The following is a 27760-nucleotide window of genomic DNA, read 5'->3' as shown; positions in this document are numbered from 1 at the left end:
GTGAAAATAGCTGAGACCTTAAACAATTATTTTGCTTCGGTCTTCACAGTGGAAGACACAAAAACCATGCCAAAAATTGCTGGTCACAGGAATGTGGGAAGGGAGGACCTTGAGATAATCACTATCACTAGGGGGGTAGTGCTGGACAGGCTAATGGGACTCAAGGTAGACAAGTCCCCTGGTCTGGATGAAATGCATCCCAGGGTATTAAAAGAGATGGCGGAAGTTATAGCAGATGCATTCATTATAATCTACCAGCGGATTGGAAAGCAGCTAATGTAACACCTCTGTTTAAAAAAGGGGGCAGACAAAAGCCAGGTAACTATAGGCCGGTTAGTTTAACATCTATAGTGGGGAAAATGCTTGAAGCTATCATTAAGGAAGAAATAGTGGGACATCTAGATAGGAATAGTGCAATCAAGCAGACGCAACATGGATTCATGAAGGGGAAATCATGTTTAACTAATTTACTGGAATTCTTTGAGGGTATAACGAGCATGGTGGATAGAGGTGTACCGATGGATGTGGTGCATTTAGATTTCCAAAAGGCATTCGATAAGGTGCCGCACAAAAGGTTACTGCAGAAGATAGAGGTACGCGGAGTCAGAGGAAATGTATTAAAATGGATCGAGAATTAGCTGGCTAACAGAAAGCAGAGAGTCGGAATAAATGGGTCCTTTTCGGGTTGGAAATCGGTGGTTAGTGGTGTGTCACAGGGATCGGTGCTGGGACCACAACTGTTTACAATATACATAGATGACCTCGAAGAGGGGACAGAATGTAGTGTAACAAAATTTGCAGATGACATAAAGATTAGTGGGAAAGCAGATTGTGTAGAGGACACAGAGAGGCTGCAAAGAGATTTAGATCGGTTAAGCGAATGGGCTAAGGTTTGGCAGATGGAATACAATGTCGGAAAATGTGAGGTCATCCACCTTGCGAAAAAAAAACAGTAAAAGGGAATATTATTTGAATGGGGAGAAATTACAACATGCTGCGGTGCAGAGGGACCTGGGGGTCCTTGTGCATGAAACTCTTTTGAGAAAATTTTGAAACTCTTTTGAGTCCTTGTGCATGAATCCCAAAAGGTTAGTTTGCAGGTGCAGCAGGTAATCAGGAAGGCGAATGGAATGTTGGCCTTCATTGCGAGAGGAATGGAGTACAAAAGCAGGGAGATCCTGCTGCAACTGTACAGGGTATTGGTGAGGCCGCATCTGAAGTACTGCGTGCAGTTTTGGTCACCTTACTTAAGGAAGGATATACTAGCTTTGGAGGGGGTACAGAGACAATTCACTAGGCTGATTCCGGAGATGAGGGGGTTACCTTATGATAATAGATTGAGTAGGCTGGGTCTTTACTCGTTGGAGTTCAGAAGGATGAGGGGTGATCTTATAGAAACATTTAAAATAATGAAAGGGATAGACAAGATAGAGGCAGAGAGGTTGTTTCCATTGGTCGGGGAGACTAGAACTAGGGGGCACAGCCTCAAAATACGGGGGAGCCAATTTAAAACCGAGTTGAAAAGGAATTTCTTCTCCCAGAGGGTTGTGAATCTGTGGAATTCTCTGCCCAAAGAAGCAGTTGAGGCTAGCTCATTGAATGTATTCAAATCACAAATAGATAGATTTTTAACCAATAAGGGAATTGAGGGTTATGGGGAGCGGGCGGGTAAGTGGAGTTGAGTCCACGGCCAGATCAGCCATGATCTTTTTGAATGGCGGAGCAGGCTCGAGGGGCTAGATGGCCTACTCCTGTTCCTAATTCTTATGTTATGTTCTTATGTAAGAACATCCTAAACTAGGTCTTGAAAATGTTGAAAATGTTCACTGCACAAATTCCATAATTGTAATAATTTCATTTTATATTTTAACTTTGCTTTCATTCTGCTCATCCCAGGTGTGTGTGTACTGCCCAGTTTTCAGGTTGTTGTCTCTATACCTTACAAGCCTCCCAGATCAGCAGTGTCAGTTCCAGACTCCTGAATTTACAAGTAAATCTCTCAACTGCATTGTTGGAGACAGGACCATGGAGCAGGCACTTGACAAATTTGTCTGCAACACAAGAAATTGGCAACTGATGCAATGGCACAGGTGATCCTCCTAGATAGAGTAACATGCATGTTACAAAATTTGGGTGGGGAAGTGAGTAACGCAGTGGGTTAGACACTCGGTTTAAGTCCAACTCTTGCTGATGAGATGAAAGACTTGCTGGTCTATGTGAAACAAGTTTGAACAGTCACAATGTAGCACCTGTGGGTATGAGCCCACAACATAAAACTAACCTTATTCATCAATAATTAGCAATCTCAATCTGCATTTGGCTGTGTTATATCTGACCTGGGAGAGTTTGATGCCAACACTGGGAATGATTTCCATTTCCCGAGCACTAACACCTTAATAAGCACAAAAATAAAAGCAAAACTAAGAAATGTGTGAGAATAGTCTAGTAATGACCATTCGTCTGATTCCTCCCTTCCTCATGGTAAGCAGGTGCTAGGCTTTCATTCGGTGCCTCTATACCATCATGCCACACTAATGCTTTTTAAAAACTTTTGTATAGAATGCTGTGGATCTCAATTCTGGCTGGTTAAAAGCAACCAGAAATCCCTCCCTGTTTTGTCAGGTTTAACTTTATGGAAAAACTAAATAGCTGTCCAATGTTCCAGATTACCTCCATCCACTTGCACCATGACTGAGTCAGACAGTGGCCCCAGACTGCCACAATGGAACAGCCTGACAGCCACCATATATGTATTTCCAGGTTCCAGATTGGTTATCTGTGTGGACCGCACTGAGAGGGGCTGCACTGCAACCTCTTTCTTCATGGAACTCCCAGGGCAAGTGACTTGGACGACAAACCCACTTCCGGTCTCGTGATCTTTGGAAATATTCCAGCTGACGGAGATGGTGTCCCTGCCCTCGACCAAGACGCGATCAATCTTTGCCACCGTGGTGGGTTCTGAATAAAGGCAAAGAAATGAAGTTCTGGTGCATTTTATAACTGGAAAGATGAGATGTAAGAATGAACAAACCAGGATGGTATAGTGCCAATGGATAGATAGCAAGAACATTTATGTGAGATGTACAGTACAAACTATGCAAAAAGCTGACATTAATACATACATCATATGGAAATGTGACATTACCTCTATAGGAGACATGCTAGTTAAATGGCTGCTGTACCCATTAGTGATTATAGACTAATCAATACCACTGTCTTTATCACTAACAATCTTAAATATTTTCTACTTTGCTGAGGTGGGCATACAGCTTTATTCCTGTTACATATGGACAGGAGTTGGCACGAAGATATCCACAAGCCATATTATACTACACAAGCAAATTATTACCTTGCTAGTATGCAACATGTTCAGGAGCTGACACTAAGATATGAGCTAGACGGTATTATACATCAGTGACTTATTCCCTTTTATTCTGTCTATACTGTATTGGGTCGAATACCCAAGGTGTTTCTGGCAGGTAAGGCTCTGTACCAAGAGAATGCAGTTGGAATATAGGCCCGTACATGTGCAAGGGTTAGTTCCGGGCATAAAACGCTCTTACAGCGTTCTACATCTATCTGCTTGAGCTACCGTATACTGTACATATATAAGAGTTGGCATTGAGATATTTGATTTTGTGAGATAGATTAGCAACAGACACCATTAAACAGTCAAACAAATCTAAAAACCTTCAGGTAATTACCGGTGCAATCTGTTTCTAAGATAGCATATTGACCTGGGGGACCCTCTCCTCCCTCTCCTGGGCGAGTGAGTTGTACTTGAACCAGATAACTCGTTGAAGGCTTCAAATTCATCAGTGTGATTGGCTCATTATTATCAACTGAAATAATGCAGACAAAACATTTCTTAATTTAAGCAAAGATGCTATTAAGTTCCATTAACCAATCTGTAGCAGTGTCATTTGGAAACTTTTGTCTTGGTAGTCACATTACATTACTATCTATTGCCAATCTGCAGTCTGTTGCAACATAGAAGTAAATTGTACAAATAGGAGTACAAAGGATTCCACTCAATCAACACACAACCTATGTACGACCACCAACACTGAATAATGCACAAGAATGCGCCCAGCACCATTACTGACATCACTGGGTTTCCTCAAGGGGAATACCCATCTGCACTAGGAAGAAGCGGAGGATTGCTGGAAAGGTGCTGGGCAGGTTGGGCAGCAGGAGAGAGGCCCCGTAACCACCTGCCAATACCTGCAAAGCCACATCTGCAGCCAGAAGTGACCAGACTTTGACAGGTTTAGTGCATGAGGCGGCTCCAATTGTCCCCACTCCTTTAAATTTCACTTATACACGAATGTTCTCTTGCATTGCTTGCATGCTCCCTACACTTGCCTCAGTGTATATCTGTGTCTATGAATAAATATATAAATGAACTGATCTAGGAAGTTAGAGTCATTTTATCATATCACCACTCAGGCAGATTTTGCACCATCTCTTAAACTTTTAGCCACAACTAGCACCAGAAAGAGGATACTCGGTCCCAGCAACTGTTAAGGAAAGAGCTAACTGCAAAACTGAAGCAGTCCTCTAGAGGGCACTCCTATCAAGTGTTTGCTCTGCTAATACCCGTCAATTGGTCTTTAAGTCGAGTGAAAATAGTCTTGCGAGAATTCTACTCTCTTAATTTAGGGGCCTTGAATTCGTGGCTCCTACGGGCGCATACGAGATGCGCACACGCCCGTAGGGTCCCCGCAAGTTCCGGGTTTAGGCATGCGAAGCAATCCTCTTGACAGATCGCAAGCAGGTGGAAGAAACGGACCTTAGCGGGCAGAGAGTTGGGCTATTTGCCCAACTTCTGCCCAACGAATGCTCTTGAAATTCTTACGACTGATAAAAGCAGGGACGCGTACGAAGCGCTTAAGTCCCTGGAATATGTGGGCCTCTATGCAGGCCTTCGCATAGAGGCCCAGGATCAGAAGTCTCCGTACCTCCGGGACCACCAGGTAAATTCGTAGAAATTTTTCAGGTCGGAGGCATCTGCCCGTGGGAAGCATCCGCAAGTAATTTCTGGGCCAACATAAAGTTCTCAAAGATTAATATAACCTTCTATCCCTTACTGTTCTGTTATCAGTGAAATGAGTCATTTCTTTGCTATGACTTACCGACTATTGAAGACCATTGTGCCTCACTGTCCCTTGGCTTGTAGAGGAGTTTAACCGATTTCACTGGTCCATCTCCAGTAAATTTCTCACTGTTTGGCCTTACTTTTAGCTGCTTGCTTTTCTTTTCCAGGACCTCTGGTATGCTTACTGGGGTCGGAGGTGCTGGAACAACAATTAGTGTTTGATTTTTAAATAAGAAAAAAAAACTAACTGATGACCCATTGCGCAACCAAAAAAATGTTGAGAGAAGACAAATCCACGTATAGTTGTTCGGCAATGCCTATCAGTTGCTCAAGAGAGATTTAGAAAAAGATACCCAATTAGGGAAAGAAGATGGTAATCTCATGTTGGTCAGCGAAGTATAATTTCAAACTTCCATTAAGATTTATGTTCAGTATGATTAAACTCATTCCAATTCAGACCATCGGATGGAAGAGAGTTTCAGCTCATCGATCAGGTAAGATTGAGAGTTCAGGGACAGAGATTCCACTCGCTGCTTTTCTTCTATTTTTCTTTTGTCATTCAAGGATTTGTGTGTTAATTTGCACATTGACAAGAATAATTACACAGCTGTGGCACCCTTCCATTTAATCACCTCTTAAACTCAAGCAATTCAGCTACTTTTCATCCATTGTAAATCTCGAGAAAATAAAATCACAAAGTATTAAAAAGAAAGAGGGGCTCCTCACTGTTTACAGCACCCATTCCTCCTCAGTGCCACTCACAAATGGAGAGCGATTGTGCCTGACAGGACTGTAAGCTGCGTTCTCCAATGCATCATACGCTGTGCTGGCGGGGGCCAACAATGAAAATTAAACAGCAAGTTACAGGAGCTGTGGAATTTGTTGAAATTGGCAACACCATGTGTACAATAATGATGCTGCATGTTAAAAGACTCCATATATCAGCTAAAACATGAATGGCGAGGCCCAAAGGATTAAGCTTTTGGAGTCTCCTACCTTTTACAATGACTTTGAACCTCCTTGAGTCAGTGCCGGTGGATGTACTGACTCCACACTCCCATACACCTCCATCCCGTGAACTGATCAGTGGTAATTTGAATTCTGAAGTGGTTACATCCCCTTGCATAATGGATTTGGTTGGCTGAGATGAAAATACAAAATATATTGCAATTCATTTCAGATAATTTCTGACAATATGCTAGCATGGTCATTCATACTGACCATGTGTCTGCGGCAGAAAATGGACCTCCACGCAATAACATGGTAATTAATCCTTATGCTACAAAATAATAAGGAATTCCATACAGTTACATAGTCCATATTCCTTACATGCGATGAGAATAACCCCTCAAACTCACTGCATGCAATAGACCAGGATCAATCTGTGTTGCTGTGGACTCTGGCTACTTAATTAGAGGACACACAGCACCACGGAGTAATGGGCAGATGTTCAATCACTAACTCACTGTGTTTCCTATTTCATTGTTTCGCTGCAGGGGGAGGCCCTGAGCAGGGGAAAGGCATCGTCTTTAGAGAACTTCCTGCCTGGACCCGAGTGATGTACATCCTGGTGATAAGCTGGGGAAAACAATGATGGTGACCCAGGAGCACGTTATCGACCACATACCTGCACCACTAAGGGTAGACTTTGAACACATCTGGAGATGCACAATTGTGTACAGGCCCAGGAATATCAGCCCTTAAAGGAAGCAACATCATTAAAGGAACAGGTACTGTAAAAGACAATCACACCATCTTGCTCCAATGCCTCTCCTCTGTTGTACAGCTTGGGTCAGCCCTTGCTTGATTCCACTCTTGTCTATATAATTGTAGGCAGAGCTTCTTGAACAATGGCTTGCCACTCCCTCAACAACACCTCGGGAGTTCCCCAGGGATCCATCTTTGACCCCCATTTCGACCTCATCTGCTGCCCCTTGCTGACATTATCCACAAACATGGATTCAGCTTCCACATGTACACTGATGGCACCCAACTCTGCGGGCTAGAAATTGCCCCTCGCCCAGATTGGGGGTGGTAACCTTCTGGGGCCGGGACGTCCTGTGCCCAGCCCGGAAGTCTCATCCCCGACTTGGAGTTGGGCCGTACGCCCTTCAAAGGAAGTTACAGCTACGTTTACAGTTACAGCTGAGTCCAGCGCCGTGCGGAGCAGGCCAGCACTATGTGGCCAAGTAGAGTTACAACACCACTCCCCTTCCATTAAAGGGGAGGGCCTCTGCGCACTCTGCAGGCCCTTTGGTGGCCGCCACTGGGCCACCAGGGAGGTGTGAGACTGGGCCAGCAGCCCGACATGCAAAACTGGACTGCCGGGCTCATGATGGCGGCCCAGTCGATGCAAGGGCTGCCATTATCGGGTTGACCCAAGAGTCGGCGCTAAAGGCCTCCGAGTCTTTAAGATTGACATCTGTCTGCAACAGCCTCGTGGCATATGGGACAATTTTCCCCGCGGGGCATTAAGGGAATGGCGCGAGATGGTGAGGGGTCGCGGGCATGGCATTGCTGGGACAGCGTACCCAAAACCTCCGGAACAATTTCCCCCAGGATCATTTGGTGTTTTTACAGAACACAGCCCTCTTCCCTACGATCATGTTGCTGTGTCTGTAGCTCTTGCTTCTCTTCCTGTGATCATACTACTGTCACATATCTCTATAAGGTCATAGGCATGTTGCTAGGGTGAGACAAAGGTGGGAGGAAGCTAGTGTGGAGCATAAAGACCAACATAGACCTGTTGGGCTGAGTGGCGTGTTTCTGTGCTGTAAAGTTCTATGTAATTCTGTGTAATAGTATGGATGTAGGAATTCCTGCTAAAGGCAAAAGTTTGGAATAATGTCCTTAATCGTTGATCAGATAAATAAAAAAGGTTATGAGTAACAATCTTTTGGCCTGTACTTCGAGTTCTGAAGCGCAATTCAAGTGTGCAACACCTGCAAGTTAGAGAAATAATCCCTTGGGAGACTCACCTTTAGAATTTCTCCATTAGATTTGCGGAGTTGAATGTCACTGTTGGTGGGCAGGGGTTTTGCTGAGGCAGAGCAGGTCATCACCGAACTTGAATTAAGGTTCAGTTCAACTTCTGTAAAGGTGTCCACTATCTTAGGGATGTGATCTTAAGAGAAACAAATCCACGATATATTACTAAATGTGACTAAATATATTACTGTATTACTTAATAGGTACTGAATATTTTATTAAGTAGACAATACAATATTGTGGAGACCATCTCTGTTTATGTTATCAGCATCTCCAAAATCCCCATACCACTCCAAGAACCAACATCTCTGCCTCCAACACTATCACAACCTTTTTCTTTTATTATTCATTCTCGGGATACAGGAGTCACTGGCAAGGGCGGCATTGATTGACCAACCCTTGTTGCCTTGAGATGATGATGGTAGTGGGCCTTCTTCATGAACTGCTGAGCGGTTTGATACAACTGAATGACTTGCTAGGGCACTTCCTAAGGCAATTAAGAGTCAACCACGATGATTTGGGACTGGAGTCACATATAGGACAGACCGGGTAAGAAGTAAGGTCAGGTTTCCTTCGCTAAAGGACATATGGGTTTTTAAGGTCAATCCAGCAAATTCAGGGGCACTTTTACTGATACCAGATTTTTATTTCCAGATTTCAAAAGAACTGAATTGAAATTATTAGATCATCACAGTGGGATTTGAACTCACCTTCTACTGAATTGTTAGTCCAAGGACTCTGGATTGCTATTTCAGTAACATAACCACTCGGCTACTGTACCCAACTTCAGCAACTGATCTGCCATTATCACAACCACCACCACCACAAAGAATTCATATCCTAAATCCATGTGAGAAATTAGGGGTAGCTGAAAGATATATGGTTATGCGAATGAAACTGCGACGTGAATAACACTGTGTTTAAATGATTATATTGGAGCGCGAGACAAGGGGTTAATGTATAAGTTATGCTTTACTGGAATTGTATAAGTTTTGTTTTCCTTGAAAATGGGTATGAGAGACTCTACCCTTGGGAGGACAGTCCTCAACATGCTGTAAGGCCATGATTGGTCAAGAACAGAAAGCATGTCTAATGGTTAAGAGAAGACCCCTATCAGGTGGGAGATAACAGGACGGTTGACCCTTTTTCCAATGGCTTAGACAAAGAACTCGGCATGCCATTAGACACCTAGTTTTAAGAGGAACCTCTATAGGTTAAATGGTCCTGTCCATTATTTTACCCCAGGCCCACCCTTAAAGAGAGAATAAAAGCAAGACCCGAAAAGACGGTGAAGTAAGGACTCCTAAAGGTGGAGTTAATGCTGGCTTTGGTCTAACACTCTTAGGCACTTCAGGAAGAGAGAGGATCAAGGAGAGCCGTTCACGCATGCCAGCAGTCTGTCCAATCGGGTCAGTACCAGCTACTTTTCATGGTCGCATGTTTTTGCTGTATAACTAGTGTGTTATATTCTGTCCTAATACATACAATATACCCACCATATTGGTTTGCACTCAATCATGATTGTTTGAAAGACCAACAGGATAAGTAATCTCAACAACAGTAATCAGCAGAACACAGTAATCAACTTTTGCCCCTGCAAATACCCCATCTAAGACCATGAGAAAAATCTCCACGGCCCATCTTCATCAGCAATTTCACGAGATCTTTATGACAATTAACATTATTTTTTTCATAACAGCCACCTACACCTCAACAATCAACACCTGAATATCCAGCTTCCTGGTGGCCCAGTGGATTTATCTCGGGAATGGCTGGGCCATACGACCAGGAAGGTCCCAAGTTTTATCTTTGGTGCATCCTGCTCTCACCCAGGTGGCAGAGGGAGCATGAAACTTGGCTCAGTGCCTCTGGGTTACAGAGGAGGGAAGGCAGCGATGGTCCCTGTTCCTGATAACTCTCCTGCTGGAAATGCAAGAGGAGGGGATCGGGTTTGGTCTGTGATTCCTTCCATGGTTGAACGGCCTGCCGCCACTCGGTGTCAAGGCTCCCCAATGTAAAATGGCCACTTGGGCCAGGTACCTGAGGGCAAATAGTATTAATGGACCACACCGCAGCAAAAACTGAGACCTTCAGAAAGGGAGGGTAGGATGACAATAAGTGTATTAAAAATAAAACACATCATCAACTCTGATCACTGACACCATCATCATTCCCACAAATATTACAGTGTTCAGCGTCATAAGCAATATAACAAGCCAACACAGCCACTATCTACTAACTAAAGATTTTTATTCTTGGTGATGTTTTGTACTCATTAAGGTGAGGGAAGTTAGTTCCAATTTTGAACCCAGTGTCTGGCACACTCAGGTCAGGTTTTTTCTCACTAAATTGGCCTGGGTTTTTATCTGTTTTTATCCTCTTGCAGCTGATCGCATGGCTCCGGTTGGGGTGGAGTGTAGAATGTTTTAGTATAAGGGGAGTCGCAGTTGTGGTGAGGCGGACTGGTTGGGCTGGGTGCTCTTTGCCTTTCTGTCATTGTTCATGGGTTTATATGTAACCTTTAGGGCTGCTGACCAAGAGCCGTGTGGCTCTTTGTCGACCGGTGTGGACACGATAGGCCGAAATGGCCTCCTTCTGCATTGTAAACTTCTATGTTTCTATTTTTCTATGCGCACATACACACACACACACCACATACATGCCAGACTCATGCTACATACACACCGTACACACTGCACAAATGGCGCACAAATGCCACGCTCACATTGTACACACATGCCACACACATACACACCGCACACACTTACACATACACTCACACACACGCCACACACAAACGCTCACATACTGCACACACACACACACACCCACTCATACACACATGCACACACACATGTGAAATCACGCTGTCTGGTACCTGATTTCTCACAGTACTGGCCGTGCCATCCCACTGGGCATTTGCAGCCATGGAATCGATCACATGATGCTCCATTTTGACAGTGACACTTCAGCCTACATTCTGGTCCATAGGTGTCAGGGCTACAGTCTGTGAACATAATTTAATCAGGTAGCAATCGACACCAAACAATAACATAGTTAGATGACTTAAACCATAATCACTGGGTCAGTGATTTTATGTGGGACAACACACAGCACATTGTGGAAAACACATAGGTAGTTGTTTATTTTAGGATAACATGCAACTGCTAGGACATGATGCAATAGGTAGGAATCCTGTTGTGTACTTGCACTTTCTTTATGAATTTGAACATTAGAATTGTGAATTTAATTATGGCAATTTCAGCAATGGGCTACTCCAACGATCACTCAAATAAATTTACCAGAAAAAGGACTGCTGGGAACCTGTACATTTTTCTGCAAAGGCTGAAGAAAGTTAACTGTTTAAAAGCTGTTTAAAATGCTCAGCATTTGAACACCCAAACAGATATTATTTAACTGGCCAGCTGGGTGAGACAACAAGGTACTGAGTGACAACGCGCTAAACTGCTGTTTTTATGTTTGGCAGCGAACGGACATTCAGAGACTGAACGAACGGGCAATCAGAGGCTGAGCGAACGGGCAATCAGAGGCTGAGCGAACGGGCAATCAGAGGCTGAGCGAACGGACACTCAGAGACTGAGCGAACGGACATTCAGAGACTGAACGAACGGACACTCGGAGACTGAACGAGCGGGCAATCAGAGGCTGAGCGAACGGACACTCAGAGACTGAGCGAACGGACATTCAGAGACTGAACGAACGGACACTCAGAGACTGAACGAACGGGCAATCAGAGGCTGAACGAACAGGCAATCAGAGGCTGAGCGAACGGACACTCGGAGACTGAACGAACGGACATTCAGAGACTGAACGAACGGGCAATCAGAGACTGAGCGAACGGGCAATCAGAGGCTGAGCGAACGGGCAATCAGAGACTGAGCGAACGGGCAATCAGAGGCTGAGCGAACGGACACTCAGAGACTGAGCGAACGGGCAATCAGAGGCTGAGCGAACGGGCAATCAGAGACTGAGCGAACGGGCAATCAGACTGAGCGAACGGACAATCAGAGGCTGAGCGAACGGGCAATCAGAGACTGAACGAACGGACAATCAGAGACTGAACGAACGGGCAATCAGAGACTGAACGAACGGGCAATCAGAGGCTGAGCGAACGGGCAATCAGAGACTGAACGAACGGGCAATCAGAGGCTGAGCGAACGGACACTCAGAGACTGAGCGAACGGACATTCAGAGACTGAACGAACGGACACTCAGAGACTGAACGAACGGGCAATCAGAGGCTGAACGAACAGGCAATCAGAGGCTGAGCGAACGGACACTCAGAGACTGAACGAACGGGCAATCAGAGACTGAGCGAACGGACACTCAGAGACTGAACGAACGGGCAATCAGAGACTGAACGAACGGACAATCAGAGACTGAACGAACGGGCAATCAGAGACTGAACGAACGGGCAATCAGAGACTGAACGAACGGGCAATCAGAGGCTGAGCGAATGGGCAATCAGAGACTGAATGAACGGGCAATCAGAGGCTGAGCGAACGGGCAATCAGAGGCTGAACGAACGGGCAATCAGAGACTGAACGAACGGGCAATCAGAGACTGAGCGAACGGACACTCAGAGACTGAGCGAACGGGCAATCAGAGACTGAGCGAACGGACACTCAGAGACTGAGCGAACGGACATTCAGAGACTGAACGAACGGACACTCAGAGACTGAGCGAACGGACATTCAGAGACTGAACGAACGGACACTCAGAGACTGAACGAACGGGCAATCAGAGACTGAACGAACGGGCAATCAGAGACTGAACGAACGGGCAATCAGAGGCTGAGCGAACGGGCAATCAGAGACTGAGCGAACGGGCAATCAGAGACTGAACGAACGGACAATCAGAGACTGAACGAACGGGCAATCAGAGACTGAACGAACGGACAATCAGAGACTGAACGAACGGGCAATCAGAGACTGAACGAACGGGCAATCAGAGACTGAACGAACGGACAATCAGAGACTGAACGAACGGACAATCAGAGACTGAGCGAACGGGCAATCAGAGGCTGAGCGAACGGGTAATCAGAGACTGAACGAACGGACAATCAGAGACTGAACGAACGGGCAATCAGAGACTGAACGAACGGGCAATCAGAGACTGAACGAACGGGCAATCAGAGACTGAACGAACGGGCAATCAGAGACTGAACGAACGGGCAATCAGAGACTGAACGAACGGGCAATCAGAGACTGAACGAACGGGCAATCAGAGACTGAACGAACGGGCAATCAGAGACTGAACGAACGGGCAATCAGAGACTGAACGAACGGGCAATCAGAGGCTGAGCGAACGGGCAATCAGAGACTGAATGAACGGGCAATCAGAGGCTGAACGAACGGGCAATCAGAGGCTGAACGAACGGGCAATCAGAGACTGAACGAACGGGCAATCAGAGACTGAGCGAACGGGCAATCAGAGGCTGAGCGAACGGACACTCAGAGACTGAGCGAACGGACATTCAGAGACTGAATGAACGGACACTCAGAGACTGAACGAACGGACACTCAGAGACTGAGCGAACGGACATTCAGAGACTGAGCGAACGGACATTCAGAGACTGAGCGAACGGACATTCAGAGACTGAACGAACGGACACTCAGAGACTGAGCGAACGGACATTCAGAGACTGAACGAACGGACACTCAGAGACTGAACGAACGGGCAATCAGAGGCTGAACGAACGGGCAATCAGAGGCTGAGCGAACGGACACTCAGAGACTGAACGAACGGGCATTCAGAGACTGAACGAACGGGCAATCAGAGGCTGAGCGAACGGACATTCAGAGGCTGAGCGAACGGGCATTCAGAGACTGAACGAACGGGCATTCAGAGACTGAACGAACGGGCAATCAGAGACTGAGCGAACGGACATTCAGAGACTGAACGAACGGGCACTCAGAGGCTGAATGAATGGACACTCAGAGACTGAACAAACGGACACTCAGAGACTGAACGAACGGGCACTCAGAGGCTGAATGCAGTAAACAATACAACAGCTTCCACTCATTATATGATATTCAGCCTCTGAATCCTTGAATAGTTATCCCTTCGCTAGCTGAGCGAAACAGCGAGATGTTACCTGGAGCAGGCAGCTAAACCGATGGCATTTTGCTCAGCCCTGCATGAGAGACTCAGAGGCGGATCGCAGTGAACATTTTAGAAGCGGTCACCAAGTCAGAAATAAAACTTGAAACATAGCATTCTACCCCCAGAAATATATAGCTGAAAAGTAACTGGATGGCCCCACATCCCATTGCATTGCTTATCTATCTATGTAAGGCGCTGGTGAGTGGATTGGAGAGTGGAATGTACAGCAACCAGCTGTCATTGGTGGCAAACTGGTGTGTTCCATGAAACTCAATGATGGTGGGAGGGGTGCTTTTTTGTTTGTGAAGGAAAGTGGATCAAGTTAAATGACAGAGATGCAGGGATGGATAATTATTTTGGAGTTTCGCTTGATTACCTTGGGGCTCAGAGTGTCTACAAGAAAGAAATGGATCAGGCAAGCTCCTGCCACAGGCCGCGTGCCAGCTATCAGATTCACCAGAGAAAGCTCCATACACCTACACTCTGAGCCCCAAGATAAGCAAAACTCCAAAATAATTAGCCATCCCTCGCTTAAAGGGAAGGGCCAATGATGGGTTAAATCGCTCTTCAGGCTGTCTCTGTGGGGCCACGGAACCTGCGCTACGTGCATAACAGCCCCGAGCTCTCTAAGGGGGTGCAGGGCTGAGGAATTGCGGTGTCAAAAGAAATCAGGAGGCACCAGACTGGGGAGAGAAATAAATGTTGCCCTACCTGACCACCCCTGCCTTTAAATATAGCCCCCCACCCCCAAGCGGCCAGCAGGGATGATAACGCTTCCTGCAGCTGCCGTTATCGATTCCTGGCGATGCTGCAGAGGATGGTAGCAAGTATCATATCCGGGACACTAATAGGGCGTGTTTACCGGATGCCGTCACAATCAATGGGGCACAAGACAGTGAGGCGGTAAGTGTTAAACCACCAGGGATGTTCACTAACAAAGATGCAAACCAGGTGAATTTCTCCCCCTAAAAATAATACATCGACCACAAATGGTTTGGGATGTCTTGAGGACGTGAAAGGCATTCCTATAAATGCAGCTTTTTTCCTGTTATGTTTGAATTTGTTCAGGGTAGTGACAAAGGAAGATTGTTCCTTCCTGTGCAAAGAGGAAAATTGCAGAAGAATTTGAGGCAGTTGAATTAGAAACATGTTCCTGAGTGAACTCAGGACTCTATGGAGCCTTTCCATTCTGATGGGCCAAGGGAGATTTGTACTTATATTCAAGGAAAAATTGCTATGGTTGTAGAGACATAGTTAATATATTATTTTTCAATGCAGTTACTGTATTGCTGCACTTAATGACCGGAGTAACTCTTTCCCACCAGCCCCCTGTGGCTTAGGAGGGAAATTAATAGTCTGGGCCTGAGAAATCTACTGAAGATGAGTAAGTTGGCCTCGCAACTAGATTGAAAATGAATTATTTTCCTCACAACACATAGAAACATAGAAAATAGGAGCAGTAGTAGGCCATTTGGCCCTTTGAGCCTGCACCGCCATTCAATATAATCATGGCTGATCCTCTCTCTCAACATAATGGGCCCAAGTTTCCACACGAAACGGCGCCTAAAAAAAAACTCGCGATTCTCGAGCGCTTTGCAGCTCCTTGTCTGCCTGGCGCGGCGCCCAGGGGGGCGGAGCCTACACTCGCGCCGATTTTGTAAGTGGGAGGGGCTCGGTACTATTTAAATTAGTTTTTTTCCTGCTGGCAACGCTGCGCGTGCGCGTTGGAGCGCTCGCGCACGCGCAGTGTGAAAAAAACATTGGCACTCGACCATTTTTGTAGTTCTTTGTAGCTGTTTAGTTTTTGAACATTTTTTTATAAAAGTACATTGCCATCAGCACATCAGCACTGAGGCTTCTTGCAGCAGTGAGAAGGGTGCAGGAAGCCTCGGAATGTTGAGCCAGCCGTTTCCCGACGACCTCCCCCTTTTGCCGTCGGGAAATGGCTCCTCAATTTCTGAGGCTTCCTGCAGCCTTCTCTCTTTCCCCCCCCACTCCGCGTTCGGTCGGCTCCCCCCCCCCCCGCGTTCGGTCGGCTCCCCCCCCCCCCCCGCGTTCGGTCGGCTCCCTCCCTCCCCGCCCCCCCCCCCCATGTTCGGTCGGCTCCCCCCCCCCTCCGCGTTCGGTCGGCTCCCTCCCTCCCCGCCCCCCCCCCCCGTGTTCGGTCGGCTCCCCCCCCCCCCCCGCGTTCGGTCGGCTCCCCCCCCCCCCCCCCGCGTTCGGTCGGCTCCCCCCCCCCCCCCGCGTTCCGGCTCCCCCCCCCCCCCCCCGCGTTCGGTCGGCTCCCTCCCTCCCCGCCCCCCCCCCCATGTTCGGTCGGCTCCCCCCCCCCTCCGCGTTCGGTCGGCTCCCTCCCTCCCCGCCCCCCCCCCCCGTGTTCGGTCGGCTCCCCCCCCCCCCCCCGCGTTCGGTCGGTTCCCTCCCGCCCGCATTCGGTAATGGCTGCCTCGTTTTGTGACGCTTGCTGCAGCATTCTTCCTGGCTGAAGCACTTTCACACAGGTAGGAAGATGGTTAATTTAATCTTTTCTTGGCTTATAAATGTTTATTCAGGTTGGATTTATTTGTATAATAATTGTAGAAGTATAAATAAGGATTTATTGTAGAATTTAATGACTTCCCTTCGCCCCCCACCTCGTTCTAGACGCCTGATTTGTAACCTGCGCCTGATTTTTTAATGTGTAGAACAGGTTTTTTCAGTTCTACAAAAATCTTCACTTGCTCCATTCTACTTTAGTTTGGAGTACATTTTCACTGTGGAAACTTTCAAATCAGGCGTCAGTAGCCGGACACACCCCCTTTTGAAGAAAAAATTCTGTTCCAAAGTAGAACTGTTCTATCTGACTAGAACTGCAGAAAAATAAATGTGGAGAATTGCGATTTCTAAGATAGTCCATTCTCCACCAGTTGCTCCTAAAAATCAGGTGCAAATCATGTGGAAACTTGGGCCCAATATTCCCGCTTTTTCCCCATACCCCTTAATGCTTTTTGTGTCTAGAAATCTATTCATCGTCTTCTTAAATATATTCAGTGACTTGGCCTCCACAGCCTTCTGTGGTAGAGAATTCCACAGGTTCACCATCCTCTGAGTGAAAACATTTCTCCTCATCTCGGTCCTAAATTTCCTACCCTGTATGTGACCCCTTGTTCTAGACTTCCCAGCCAGGGGAAACATCCTCCCCACATCCTGTCTGTCCAACCCCGTCAGAATTTTATACGTTTCAATGAGATCCCCTCTCATTCTTCTAAACTCCAGCGAATACAGGCCCAGTCGACCCAATCTCTCCTCATACGACAGTCCTGCCATCCCAGGAATCAGTCTGGCGAACCTTCGCTGCACTCCCTCTATGGCAAGTTTATCCTTTCTTAGGTAAGGAGACCAAAACTGCATACAATATTCCAGGTGTGGTCTCACCATGGCCCTGTATAACTGTAGTAAGACATCCTTGCTCCTGTATTCAAATCCTCTTGCAATGAAGGCCAACATACCATTTGCCTTCCTAACTGCTTGCTGCACCTGAATGTTTGCTTTCAATGACTTGTGTACAAGGACACCAGGTCCTTTGTACATTGACATTTCCCAAGCCATCACCATTTAACTAATACTTTGTCTTTATGTTTTTCCTACCAAAGTGGATAACTTCACATTTATCCACGTTATACTGCATCTGCCATGTGTTTGCCCACTTAATCAACCTATCTAAATTGCCTTGCAGCATCTTTGCATCCTCCTCACAACTCACAATCCTACCTAGTTTTGTGTCGTCAGTAAGCTTGGAAATATTACATTTGGTTCCCTCATCCAAATCATTTATATATATATTGTGAATAGCTGGGGCCCAAGCACCGATCCCTGTGGTACCCCACTAGTCACTGCCCTCCACCCCGAAAAAGACCCGTTTATTCCTACTGTAGTGTCGTGTTTAAGCATGGAAGGTGCCAAGTATTTATTTGCTAGACTTATTGATGAGGTTTGGCTTGGATAGTGGGCAGGGGACTGCCGTGTTCCTGACTGAATGTGTCGCCATCATTCATATTAAACTCTATATTGAATGAATTTTTGGCTTTCGCTAACCTTTTCTCTTCAGGCATGGTGCCTTTCTAGAGAATTCGGACAATGAAACATTCTGTGTCATGATTTATTTTGCATCGGCACAGATGGTATTTGTAGCAGCAGATTTCTGCTGTATGATAGATTATAGATTCTTCATTGGGTCTTTCAACACCAAAGCCATGCGTTTTGAGAGTAAGCTTTCCTGACCTTTGCCCCTGGGGAACACTCAGTTCTCTGGTTAGAAGGTCAAGAAAAAGGGAAAGTCATCCCTTTGGTGTTCTGGGGACAAAACAAGATTAGTGCCAAGTGTAATAGCACCACTCAGACTCAGAGCTTGTTGTCTGAAAGCATTCTTATGATGCAATTACCCAGTCCCAGCGCTTCACTGTTACACATTCCTTGATCACAAGCATAACATTTCATCGTAATTTTAGTTTGGTCCTCTACATAACAAGACTTCAAGACAGCTCTATAAAGTGAATATTGTTTTATATACGTACCTTCACTGCACTTCTTCCCTTGCCAACCTGTGGCACAGGAGCACCCATAGGGATCAGGCAGACAGAATCTGTATCCACTGCAGCTCCTGTGGTATTTACATTCTTCCTGGCAATTGCGACCAAATTTTCCTCTCTCACAGACTAAAAATAAGATAATAATCTGTTAAGATTCTGAAACTTTTACAGACATTGTTCATCAAATATATGAGAGCTGATTATTTTTAAAAGCATTGACCACAATATTTCTGCAGATGTTGATTTGTTCAACCACTCCCTCATCCCAACCTTTGATGCTCTTTGCCCCAACAAAACATTTACACTCTCCCACCCTGGTCATTCCCCCTGATATGGCCCACGTATTCACTCCCTCAACCTCTAGCAATGCAGACTTGACCATATCTGGCACACAACTGGTCTAGTCATTGTCAGATCTGACTGGAGCACAGATTCACTCTCCTCTGCCAAAACTGCACATTATTCCAGGATCAACCTGAAGATCAAAGATAACTCAACTTCATTAATCCATTGACAACCATCTCCTTACACCCCTCTCCCTTGCCCACTCCACCCTCCACTTTAACAAGTGTGAGGATCCTATGGACTTATTTGTCACTAAAACTGAGGTCCATTGTTCAGCTGCTTCTGTGGCTTCCCTCCATTTCCCTTTTCCACCAAGCCAAATGTCCTCCACCCACCCAAGGCTCCTCCCGTCCTAGTGCATCTACCTAGTTTCTCTCCCATCTCCCCTCGTGCCCTTGCCAAGCTCACCTTGCCCATGAGACCCATCTCTTATTCCCTTGCCCTCATTCCTGCTAAATTAATTTTGAATCAGGGACAAGAACTCAATAAAATTAACCTAAGTAAAATAACAGTAATAAAAAAAATAATGGGACTAAAGAGTGACAAATCCCCAGGACCAGATGGTTTCCATCCAAGGGTGTTAAAGGAACCAGGTGAACACATTACAGATGCCCTAACTATAATCTTCCAAAGTTCTCTCGATTGAAGAACTGCTTCTTTAAATTCGAAAATTTTGCATGTCACTCCGTTTGTTATGAATGGCGAGAGAGGGAAACAAGTGAATTATAGATTAATTGCCTAACACCTGTTGTCGGAAAATTACTAGATATTATAATTAATTATAGGGTGACTGAACACCTCAAAAATGTCCAGTTGATCAGAGAGAGCCAGCATGGATTTGTGAAAGGTAGGTCATGCCTGACAAATCTGATTGAATTTTTTGAAGAGGTGACTAAAGTAGTGGACAGGGGAATGTCTATGTATGTTATTTATATGGCCTTCCAGAAGGCATTTCATAAATTCCCACATAAAAGACTGTTAACTAAGGTAGAAGCCCACGGAATTGAAGGCAAATTACTGACTTGGTTAGGAAATTGGCTGAGCGGCAGGAGTCAGGCAGTAAGGATAATGGGTAGGTACTCAAATTGGCAAGATGTGGCTAGTGATGTCCCGCAGGGATCTGTGTAGGGGCCTCAACTATTCACTGTATTTATTAATGACTTGGATGATGGCATAGAAAGTCATATATCCAAATTTACCCATGACACAAAGATAGGGGGCATTGTAGGCAGTGTAGATGAAAGCATAAAATTATAAAGGGATATCGATAGATTAAGTGAATGGGCAAAACTGTGACAAATGGATTTCAATGTTAGCAAATGTGAGGTCATCCACTTTGGACCTAAAAATGATAGAACAGGGTACTTTCTAAATGGTGAAAAGCTAAAAACAGTGCTGTCCAAAGAGACTTGGGGCTCCAGGTACATAGATCATTAAAATGTCATGAACAGGATCAGAAAATAATCAAACAGGCTAATGGAATGCTGGCCTTTGTATCTAGAGGACTAGAATATAAGGGGTAGAAGTTTTGCTGTAGATATACAAAACACTGGTTCGACAACCCCTGGAGTACTGTGAGCAGTTCTGAGCACCACACCTTAGGAAGAATATTTTGGCCTTGGAGGGAGTACAGCGTAGGTTTACCAGAATGATACCCGACTCCAAGGGTTAAATTATGAGGAGAGATTACACAAATCAGGGTTGTATTCCCTAGAATTTAGAAGGCTAAGGGGTGATCTGATTGAAGTTTTCAAGATATTAAGCTGAACAGAAAAGGTAGATAAAGAGAAAGTATTTCCACTGGTTCAGGATTCTAGGACTAGGGGCATAGGGGTATGGTAGCATAGTGGTTATGTTACTGGACTAGAAATCCAAAGACCTGAAATAATAATCCAGAGACATAAGTTCAAATCCCACCATGGCAGCTGGGGAATTTAAATTCAGTTAAGTAAATAAATCTGGAATTAAAAAGCTAGTATCAGTAATCATGACCATGAAACTACCCGATTGTCAGAAAAACCCAATTGGTTCACTAATGTCCTTTAGGGAAGGAAACCTGCCATCCTTACCCGGTCTGATTTACATGTGACTCCAGGCTCTTAACCATACTCTGAAATGGACTAGCAAGCCACTCAGTTGTGCCAAACCACTACAACAGTCAGCACTGTGGGAGTACATTCACCACAAAGACTGCAGTGGTTCAAGAAGATGGCTCACCACCACCTTCTCAAGGGCAATTTAGGATGGGCAATAAATGCCAGCCTTGCCAGCAATGCTACATCCCATGAATGACTAAATTTAAAAAAAATTAGAGACAGACTTTTCAAGAATGAAATTAGGAAACACTTCTATAATTAAAGGGTGGTAGAAGTTTGGAACACGCAAATGGCAATTGATGCTAGATTAATTGCTAATTTTAAATCTGAGATTGATAGATTATTGTTAAGCAAAGGTATTAATGGATATGGACCAAAGGTGGGTATATGGAATTAAGTCAGAGATCAGCCATGATGTCACTGAATGGTGGAATAGGTTTGAGGGGCTAAATGATCCACTCTTGTTCCTATGTTCCTATTTAACTGCTGATCATGCGAGCCAATATTGTAAATGGTTCCCTATCTTTAGGTATTGTCCCCCTCCCTTTCAAAGCCACCATTATCACCTTCAATCTCAAAAAATCCACCTTTAATCCTTCTATCCTTGCGAACTACCAATACATCTCCAACCTCATTTTCCTCTCCAAAGTCTGTGAATGTGTCCAGGCACATCTATCCCGCAACTCCATGTTTGAATCTCTCCAGTCAGGTTTCTGCCCTGCCACAGCCCCAAAATGACACTAATCAAAACCACAGATGACATCCTGTGTGACTGTTACTGTGGTGCATTATTCTTCCTCGTCCTCCTCGACCTCTCTGCAGCCTTTGACACAATCAAGCACACCATCCTTCTCTAATGCTTCTCCTCCACAGTCCAGCTCAGTGGGCCGACCCTTACTTGGTTCCAGTTATCCGACTGTAGATACAGTATCTTCAGCAATGATTTCCTTTCCAGCCCACGCAATGTTACCTCTGGAATCTCCCAAGGACCTAGCTGTAGTCCTCTCCTCTTCCTCATCTACATGCTATTCCATGACAACATCATCTGCAGACATGGCATTAGCTTCCACCTGTATATTGACAACATCCAGCTCTATCTGTCTACCACTCTTTGAACCTTCCATTGCCTGTATGTTGTCAGACTGTTATTCCACCATCCAGTCTTGGATGAGCTGCAATTCCCTCCAGCTAAACAGTGGTAAAACCAAAGCCATCATTTGCAGACCTACCTACAAACTGTGTACCCTTGCCATCCATTCCATTCCCTTCCTTAGACAATGTCTCATGTTGATATAGACTGTTTAAAACCTCCATAACATTACTCGCCTCTGCCCTGCCTCAGTTTGCTGCTGAAACTTTCATTTATACCTTAGTCACCTCCAGCCTTGACGATGTCAATGCTTTTGGGACCGGCCTTCCATCTTCCCCTCTCAAACTTCAGCTCATTCAAAACTCTGTTGCCTATATCATATTCTACACCAAATACCACTCAATTATTTTCCCTGTCCCTGACATACACTGGCTCCCTGTTCCCCAACACCTCAGATTTAATTTTTTTTATCCTCATGGTTAAATTCCTCTCTCTAGCTTTGTCACCAACCTCCCCCAGCCCGACAAGATCCCCATGCCGCCACCCCAAAGAACACTCCATTCCTTTGACATTGTTCTCCTGTGTATCCTGCCCCCTACCCCACCTCTATTTGCCCCTCCATTGGCAGCTGTGCTTTTACCCATCCAGGGCCAACATTCTGGACATCTCTCCTTAAACCTCTCCGGCCCTCCACCTCCTTAAAACCCATCTCTTTGACCAAGCATTTTGTCATCCTTCTTAATATCTCTGCAGTGTACTTGCCTCATGGGTTCATAGAATTCATAGCTACACATTTGTTGTAAAGAACTAGCTGGTTTATTAGCAAAGGTTTAACAATCAAACTGAACACTACCAGTTCATCCACTAAGCTCACAACTGCATGCCTCATCGTGGAGAACAGGGACTCAATTAACTGAGGTTTTATTGAGTCTTGTGAACATCACGTGACTGGCTAAGCCACTCACAGTGCAACAGCCCCACAAGCCTGTGAGCATGCTCACAGGTGCATACATTACAATCTCCTTCAATGGCTCAGCATTCATTGTTTTCTTACACCTCCGTGAAGCACCTTGGGATGCTTATTTCCACATTAAAGGCACTATGTAAATTGTTGTTGTGTTATGTTGTGCGGTATTGGTATTTAGTATGTAATAGTTTGGGTTGTAGGGCAGTCGTGTGCGGTAGGTTGGTTATAAAACAATAATGTACGGTATATTAGTTCCAGTGTTGTGGGTTCAGGTCCCATTCCAGGGACTCGAGCACAAAAATCTAGAATGACACTCCAGTGCAGTGCTGAGGGAGTGCTGCACTGTCGGAGGTGCCGTCTTTCAGTTGAAATGATAAATCGAGGCCCCGTTTGCCCTCTCAGGTGGACATAAAAGATCCTATGGCACTATTTCGAAGAAGACTAGGGGAATTATCCCCATTGTCCTGGCCAATATTTATCCTTCAACCAACATCCCTAAAACACAATATCTAGTCATTATCACATTGCTGTTTGTGGGAGCTTGCTGTGCGCAAATTGGCTGCCGCATTTCCTACATTACAACAGTGACTACATTCCAAAATGTACTTCATTGACTATAAAATGCTTTTGAGACGTCCGTTGGTCGTTAAAGGCGCTTTATAAATACAAGACATTTTTCCTTTTAGTTCAGTTTTGTCCGATATGTTAGCTAGTGGTGAAATGAGAATCCAGATGTGTTAAATTGTATTCTTCATTAGTAAATAACATATAACTAATAAACACCATTGGGCGTGTGATCTCAGTACTCATTTGTATGGAATTTGTATGTATTTTAACCTTTTTGTGCATCTGTTGCTAAAATGTTAAGACGAAAAGCATAAGTGTTTTTTTGATCATTGTGAGTGCTTTATTTCCTTGGTTACTGAATGGTGGTAGATGTTTGTTAAGTAAATAGAGACATGCAAAGTATATTTTCCTGTTTTGTGTGTAAGGCGTTTTCTACTGAAATGAGTGCACGTGGCTAAAACAGTGTTGCTGTAGCCATACCTGTGGCTAGTCAACGATTCATATTGGGCAACACTGTCTTAGTTCTTGGGCTGTAGGTGGCTTGTAGCTCGATGGCTCACAGGACTAAACATTACAACTAAGCAGGTCAGATTTACCAGGGTATAGGGATTTAATATGAAGAATGGTATACACATTAAATATGAATGTTGATATGTCAATTCCATATGGATACATGATTTACAAAATCACGATCGGCTCGATATTAATAATTGTGACTCCTCACCAATTTCACAGTTTTCTCCGGTAAAGCCTGGTCCACAGATACATTCCCCAGTACCTTCATGACAGATCCCCCCATTCAGACAATCAGGGCAGTCTCTATCGCACGCTGTACCCCATTTCTTACCAGGACAAGCTATAACATAACACAATGGTATTAGTACAATATCAAATCAGTATCCAGTAACTACTCAGACAAGCACTGCCAATGCTCATGCAAGATTTTCCAGATATTAATCCTGATGACATTTCAGAATTCCATTTCACTCAATAAACGAGACTGTTATTCAACCTTTAACCTTGTGGACGCAACATGTTTCCCTTTCTCTGCCTGTTGTACTTACAGATTTAGAGTATAATTCACAAAACAAATAACTTTTAATTCAAAGAATTCCCTTCATGTATATCTTGCCTGGAGTTTCCGCTCATTTTGTGCTGGTGTTTTCAGCATAATTCGGCTGGAATCGGCGTAACTAGTGCATAAGATTGCACAATTACCTTCAGCGCAACTTGAGTTTCCGTGATCTTTCGCACTAGTTTAAAAAACATCGTGCTAGAAGCTGGCCCCGCCCACAAAACTGGCAACGCCCCTGGGGTAAATTAATCACCATGGCGAGTTTTCGCTAATTGTGCTCGTTTGCAGGCCTTTGAGGAGGCTCTTAATATTAAGCTGGTTCGTTTGGGCACGAGGACAATAATAGACAGTTATAATTTAATTTTAAATTTTTTTTTTACCAAATCACTGTACCCAAATATAACTTGGATATAGTTCTGTATATTTGTTAAAAAGCAATTTTCAATTCTTTAAAATCGGGTTACTCACAGATGGTGGATTGCCACTGTGATTTAAAATGCTTATTTTTTTGTGATAAAGCCATTTCAAGCTGTATTAACCAAACTGCACCTAGTTACCACTAGGTTAGGTGAGTGGGCAAATGCATGGCAGATGAAGTATAATGTGGATAAATGTGAGGTTATCCACTTTGGTGGTAAAAACAGAGAGACAGACTATTATCTGAATAGTGACAGATTAGGAAAAGGGAAGGTGCAACGAGACCTGGGTGTCATGGTACATCAGTCATTGAAGGTTGGCATGCAGGTACAGCAGGCGGTTAAGAAAGCAAATGGCATGTTGGCCTTCATAGCGAGGGGATTTGAATACAGGGGCAGGGAGGTGTTGCTACAGTTGTACAGGGCCTTGGTGAGGCCACACCTGGAGTATTGTGTACAGTTTTGGTCTCCTAACTTGAGGAAGGACATTCTTGCTATTGAGGGAGTGCAGCGAAGATTCACCAGACTGATTCCCGGGATGGAGGGACTGACCTATCAAGAAAGACTGGATCAACTGGGCTTGTATTCACTGGAGTTCAGAAGAATGAGAGGGGACCTCATAGAAACGTTTAAAATTCTGATGGGTTTAGACAGGTTAGATGCAGGAAGAATGTTCCCAATGTTGGGGAAGTCCAGAACCAGGGGTCACAGTCTGAGGATAAGGGGTAAGCCATTTAGGACCGAGATGAGGAGAAACTTCTTCACCCAGAGAGTGGTGAACCTGTGGAATTCTCTACCACAGAAAGTAGGTGAGGCCAATTCACTAAATATATTCAATAGGGAGTTAGATGAAGTCCTTACTACTCGGGGGATCAAGGGTTATGGCGAGAAAGCAGGAAGGGGGTACTGAAGTTTCATGTTCAGCCATGAACTCATTGAATGGCGGTGCAGGCTAGAAGGGCTGAATGGCCTGCTCCTGCACCTATTTTCTATGTTTCTATGTTTCTATGTTTAAATATATCAATGGAATATTTATTAAAGCAAATTTTAAAAAAAATTACTTTTTAAAACGCTGCCCGATTGCACTGGTTCGTGGAAGATTTGCGTTCGACGATAGGCAAATGAGTTTGAGTGGATATTGGAAAAGTAAAAACACTGTTCAAAGCAGGTGCAATTTGTGTATAATTATATGTACTTAACATTGCAGTCTTCAAAACAGAGTAAAGTAAATGTTGGTCCCTTAGAAGATGAGAAGGGGGATTTAATAATGGGAAATGTGGAAATGGCTGAGACCTTAAACAATTATTTTGCTTCCGTCTTCACAGTGGAAGACACAAAAACCATGCCAAAAATTGCTGGTCACGCGAATGTGGGAAGGGAGGACCTTGAGACAATCACTGTCACTAGGGGGGTAGTGCTGGACAGGCTAATGGGACTCAAGGTAGACAAGTCCCCTGGTCCTGATGAAATGCATCCCAGGGTATTAAAAGAGATGGCGGAAATTATAGCAGATGCATTCGTTATAATCTACCAAAATTCTCTGGACTCTGGGGAGGTACCAGCGGATTGGAAAGCAGCTAATGTAACACCTCTGTTTAAAAAAGGGGGCAGACAAAAGGCAGGTAACTATATAGGCCGGTTAGTTTAACATCTGTAGTGGGGAAAATGCTTGAAACTATCATTAAGGAAGAAATAGCGGGACATCTAGATAGGAATAGTGCAATCAAGCAGACGCAGCATGGATTCATGAAGGGGAAATCATGTTTAACTAATTTACTAGAATTCTTTGAGGATATAACGAGCATGGTGGATAGAGGTGTACCGATGGATGTGGTGTATTTAGATTTCCAAAAGGCATTCGATAAGGTGCCACACAAAAGGTTACTGCAGAAGATAAAGGTACGCGGAGTCAGAGGAAATGTATTAGCATGGATCGAGAATTGGCTAGCTAACAGAAAGCAGAGAGTCGGGATAAATGGGTCCTTTTTGGGTTGGAAATCGGTGGTTAGTGGTGTGCCACAGGGATCGGTGCTGGGACCACAACTGTTTACAATATACATAGATGACCTGGAAGAGGGGACAGAGTGTAGTGTAACAAAATTTGCAGATGACACAAAGATTAGTGGGAAAGCGGGTTGTGTAGAGGACACAGAGAGGCTGCAAAGAGATTTAGATAGGTTGAGCGAATGGGCTAAGGTTTGGCAGATGGAATACAATGTCGGAAAGTGTGAGGTCATCCACCTTGGGGGAAAAAAAACAGTAAAAGGGAATATTATTTGAATGGGGAGCAATTACAACATGCTGTGGTGCAGAGGGACCTGGGGGTCCTTGTGCATGAATCCCATAAAGTTAGTTTGCAGGTGCAGCAGGTAATCAGGAAGGCGAATGGAATGTTGGCCTTCATTGCGAGAGGGATGGAGTACA

General features: G+C 44.9%; 1 protein-coding gene across 2 annotated transcripts in view; it reads right to left on the bottom strand.

Moving 5' to 3' along the window:
- tie1 (tyrosine kinase with immunoglobulin-like and EGF-like domains 1) overlaps nt 1–27760 on the bottom strand; it is a 135897-nt gene that overhangs the window by 44876 nt on the left and 63261 nt on the right. Inside the window, exons 5-12 of one of the 2 annotated variants that reach the window (XM_070886674.1) lie at nt 24570–24701; nt 18766–18906; nt 10965–11093; nt 8077–8222; nt 6095–6239; nt 5136–5297; nt 3705–3842; nt 2671–2958 (exon numbers count right to left, since the gene is read on the bottom strand). In XM_070886674.1, the coding sequence (XP_070742775.1) occupies nt 2671–2958; nt 3705–3842; nt 5136–5297; nt 6095–6239; nt 8077–8222; nt 10965–11093; nt 18766–18906; nt 24570–24701 (1281 nt within the window). The remainder of the gene's footprint in view (nt 1–2670; nt 2959–3704; nt 3843–5135; nt 5298–6094; nt 6240–8076; nt 8223–10964; nt 11094–18765; nt 18907–24569; nt 24702–27760) is intronic. The other variant, XM_070886675.1, reaches the window with a different exon arrangement.

The sequence above is a fragment of the Pristiophorus japonicus genome, chromosome 8, assembly GCF_044704955.1.
Source record: "Pristiophorus japonicus isolate sPriJap1 chromosome 8, sPriJap1.hap1, whole genome shotgun sequence".
Lineage (NCBI taxonomy): Eukaryota > Metazoa > Chordata > Chondrichthyes > Pristiophoridae > Pristiophorus > Pristiophorus japonicus.
Note: the sequence above shows the minus strand (reverse complement) of the source record. Positions and strands in the feature narration are given on the sequence as shown.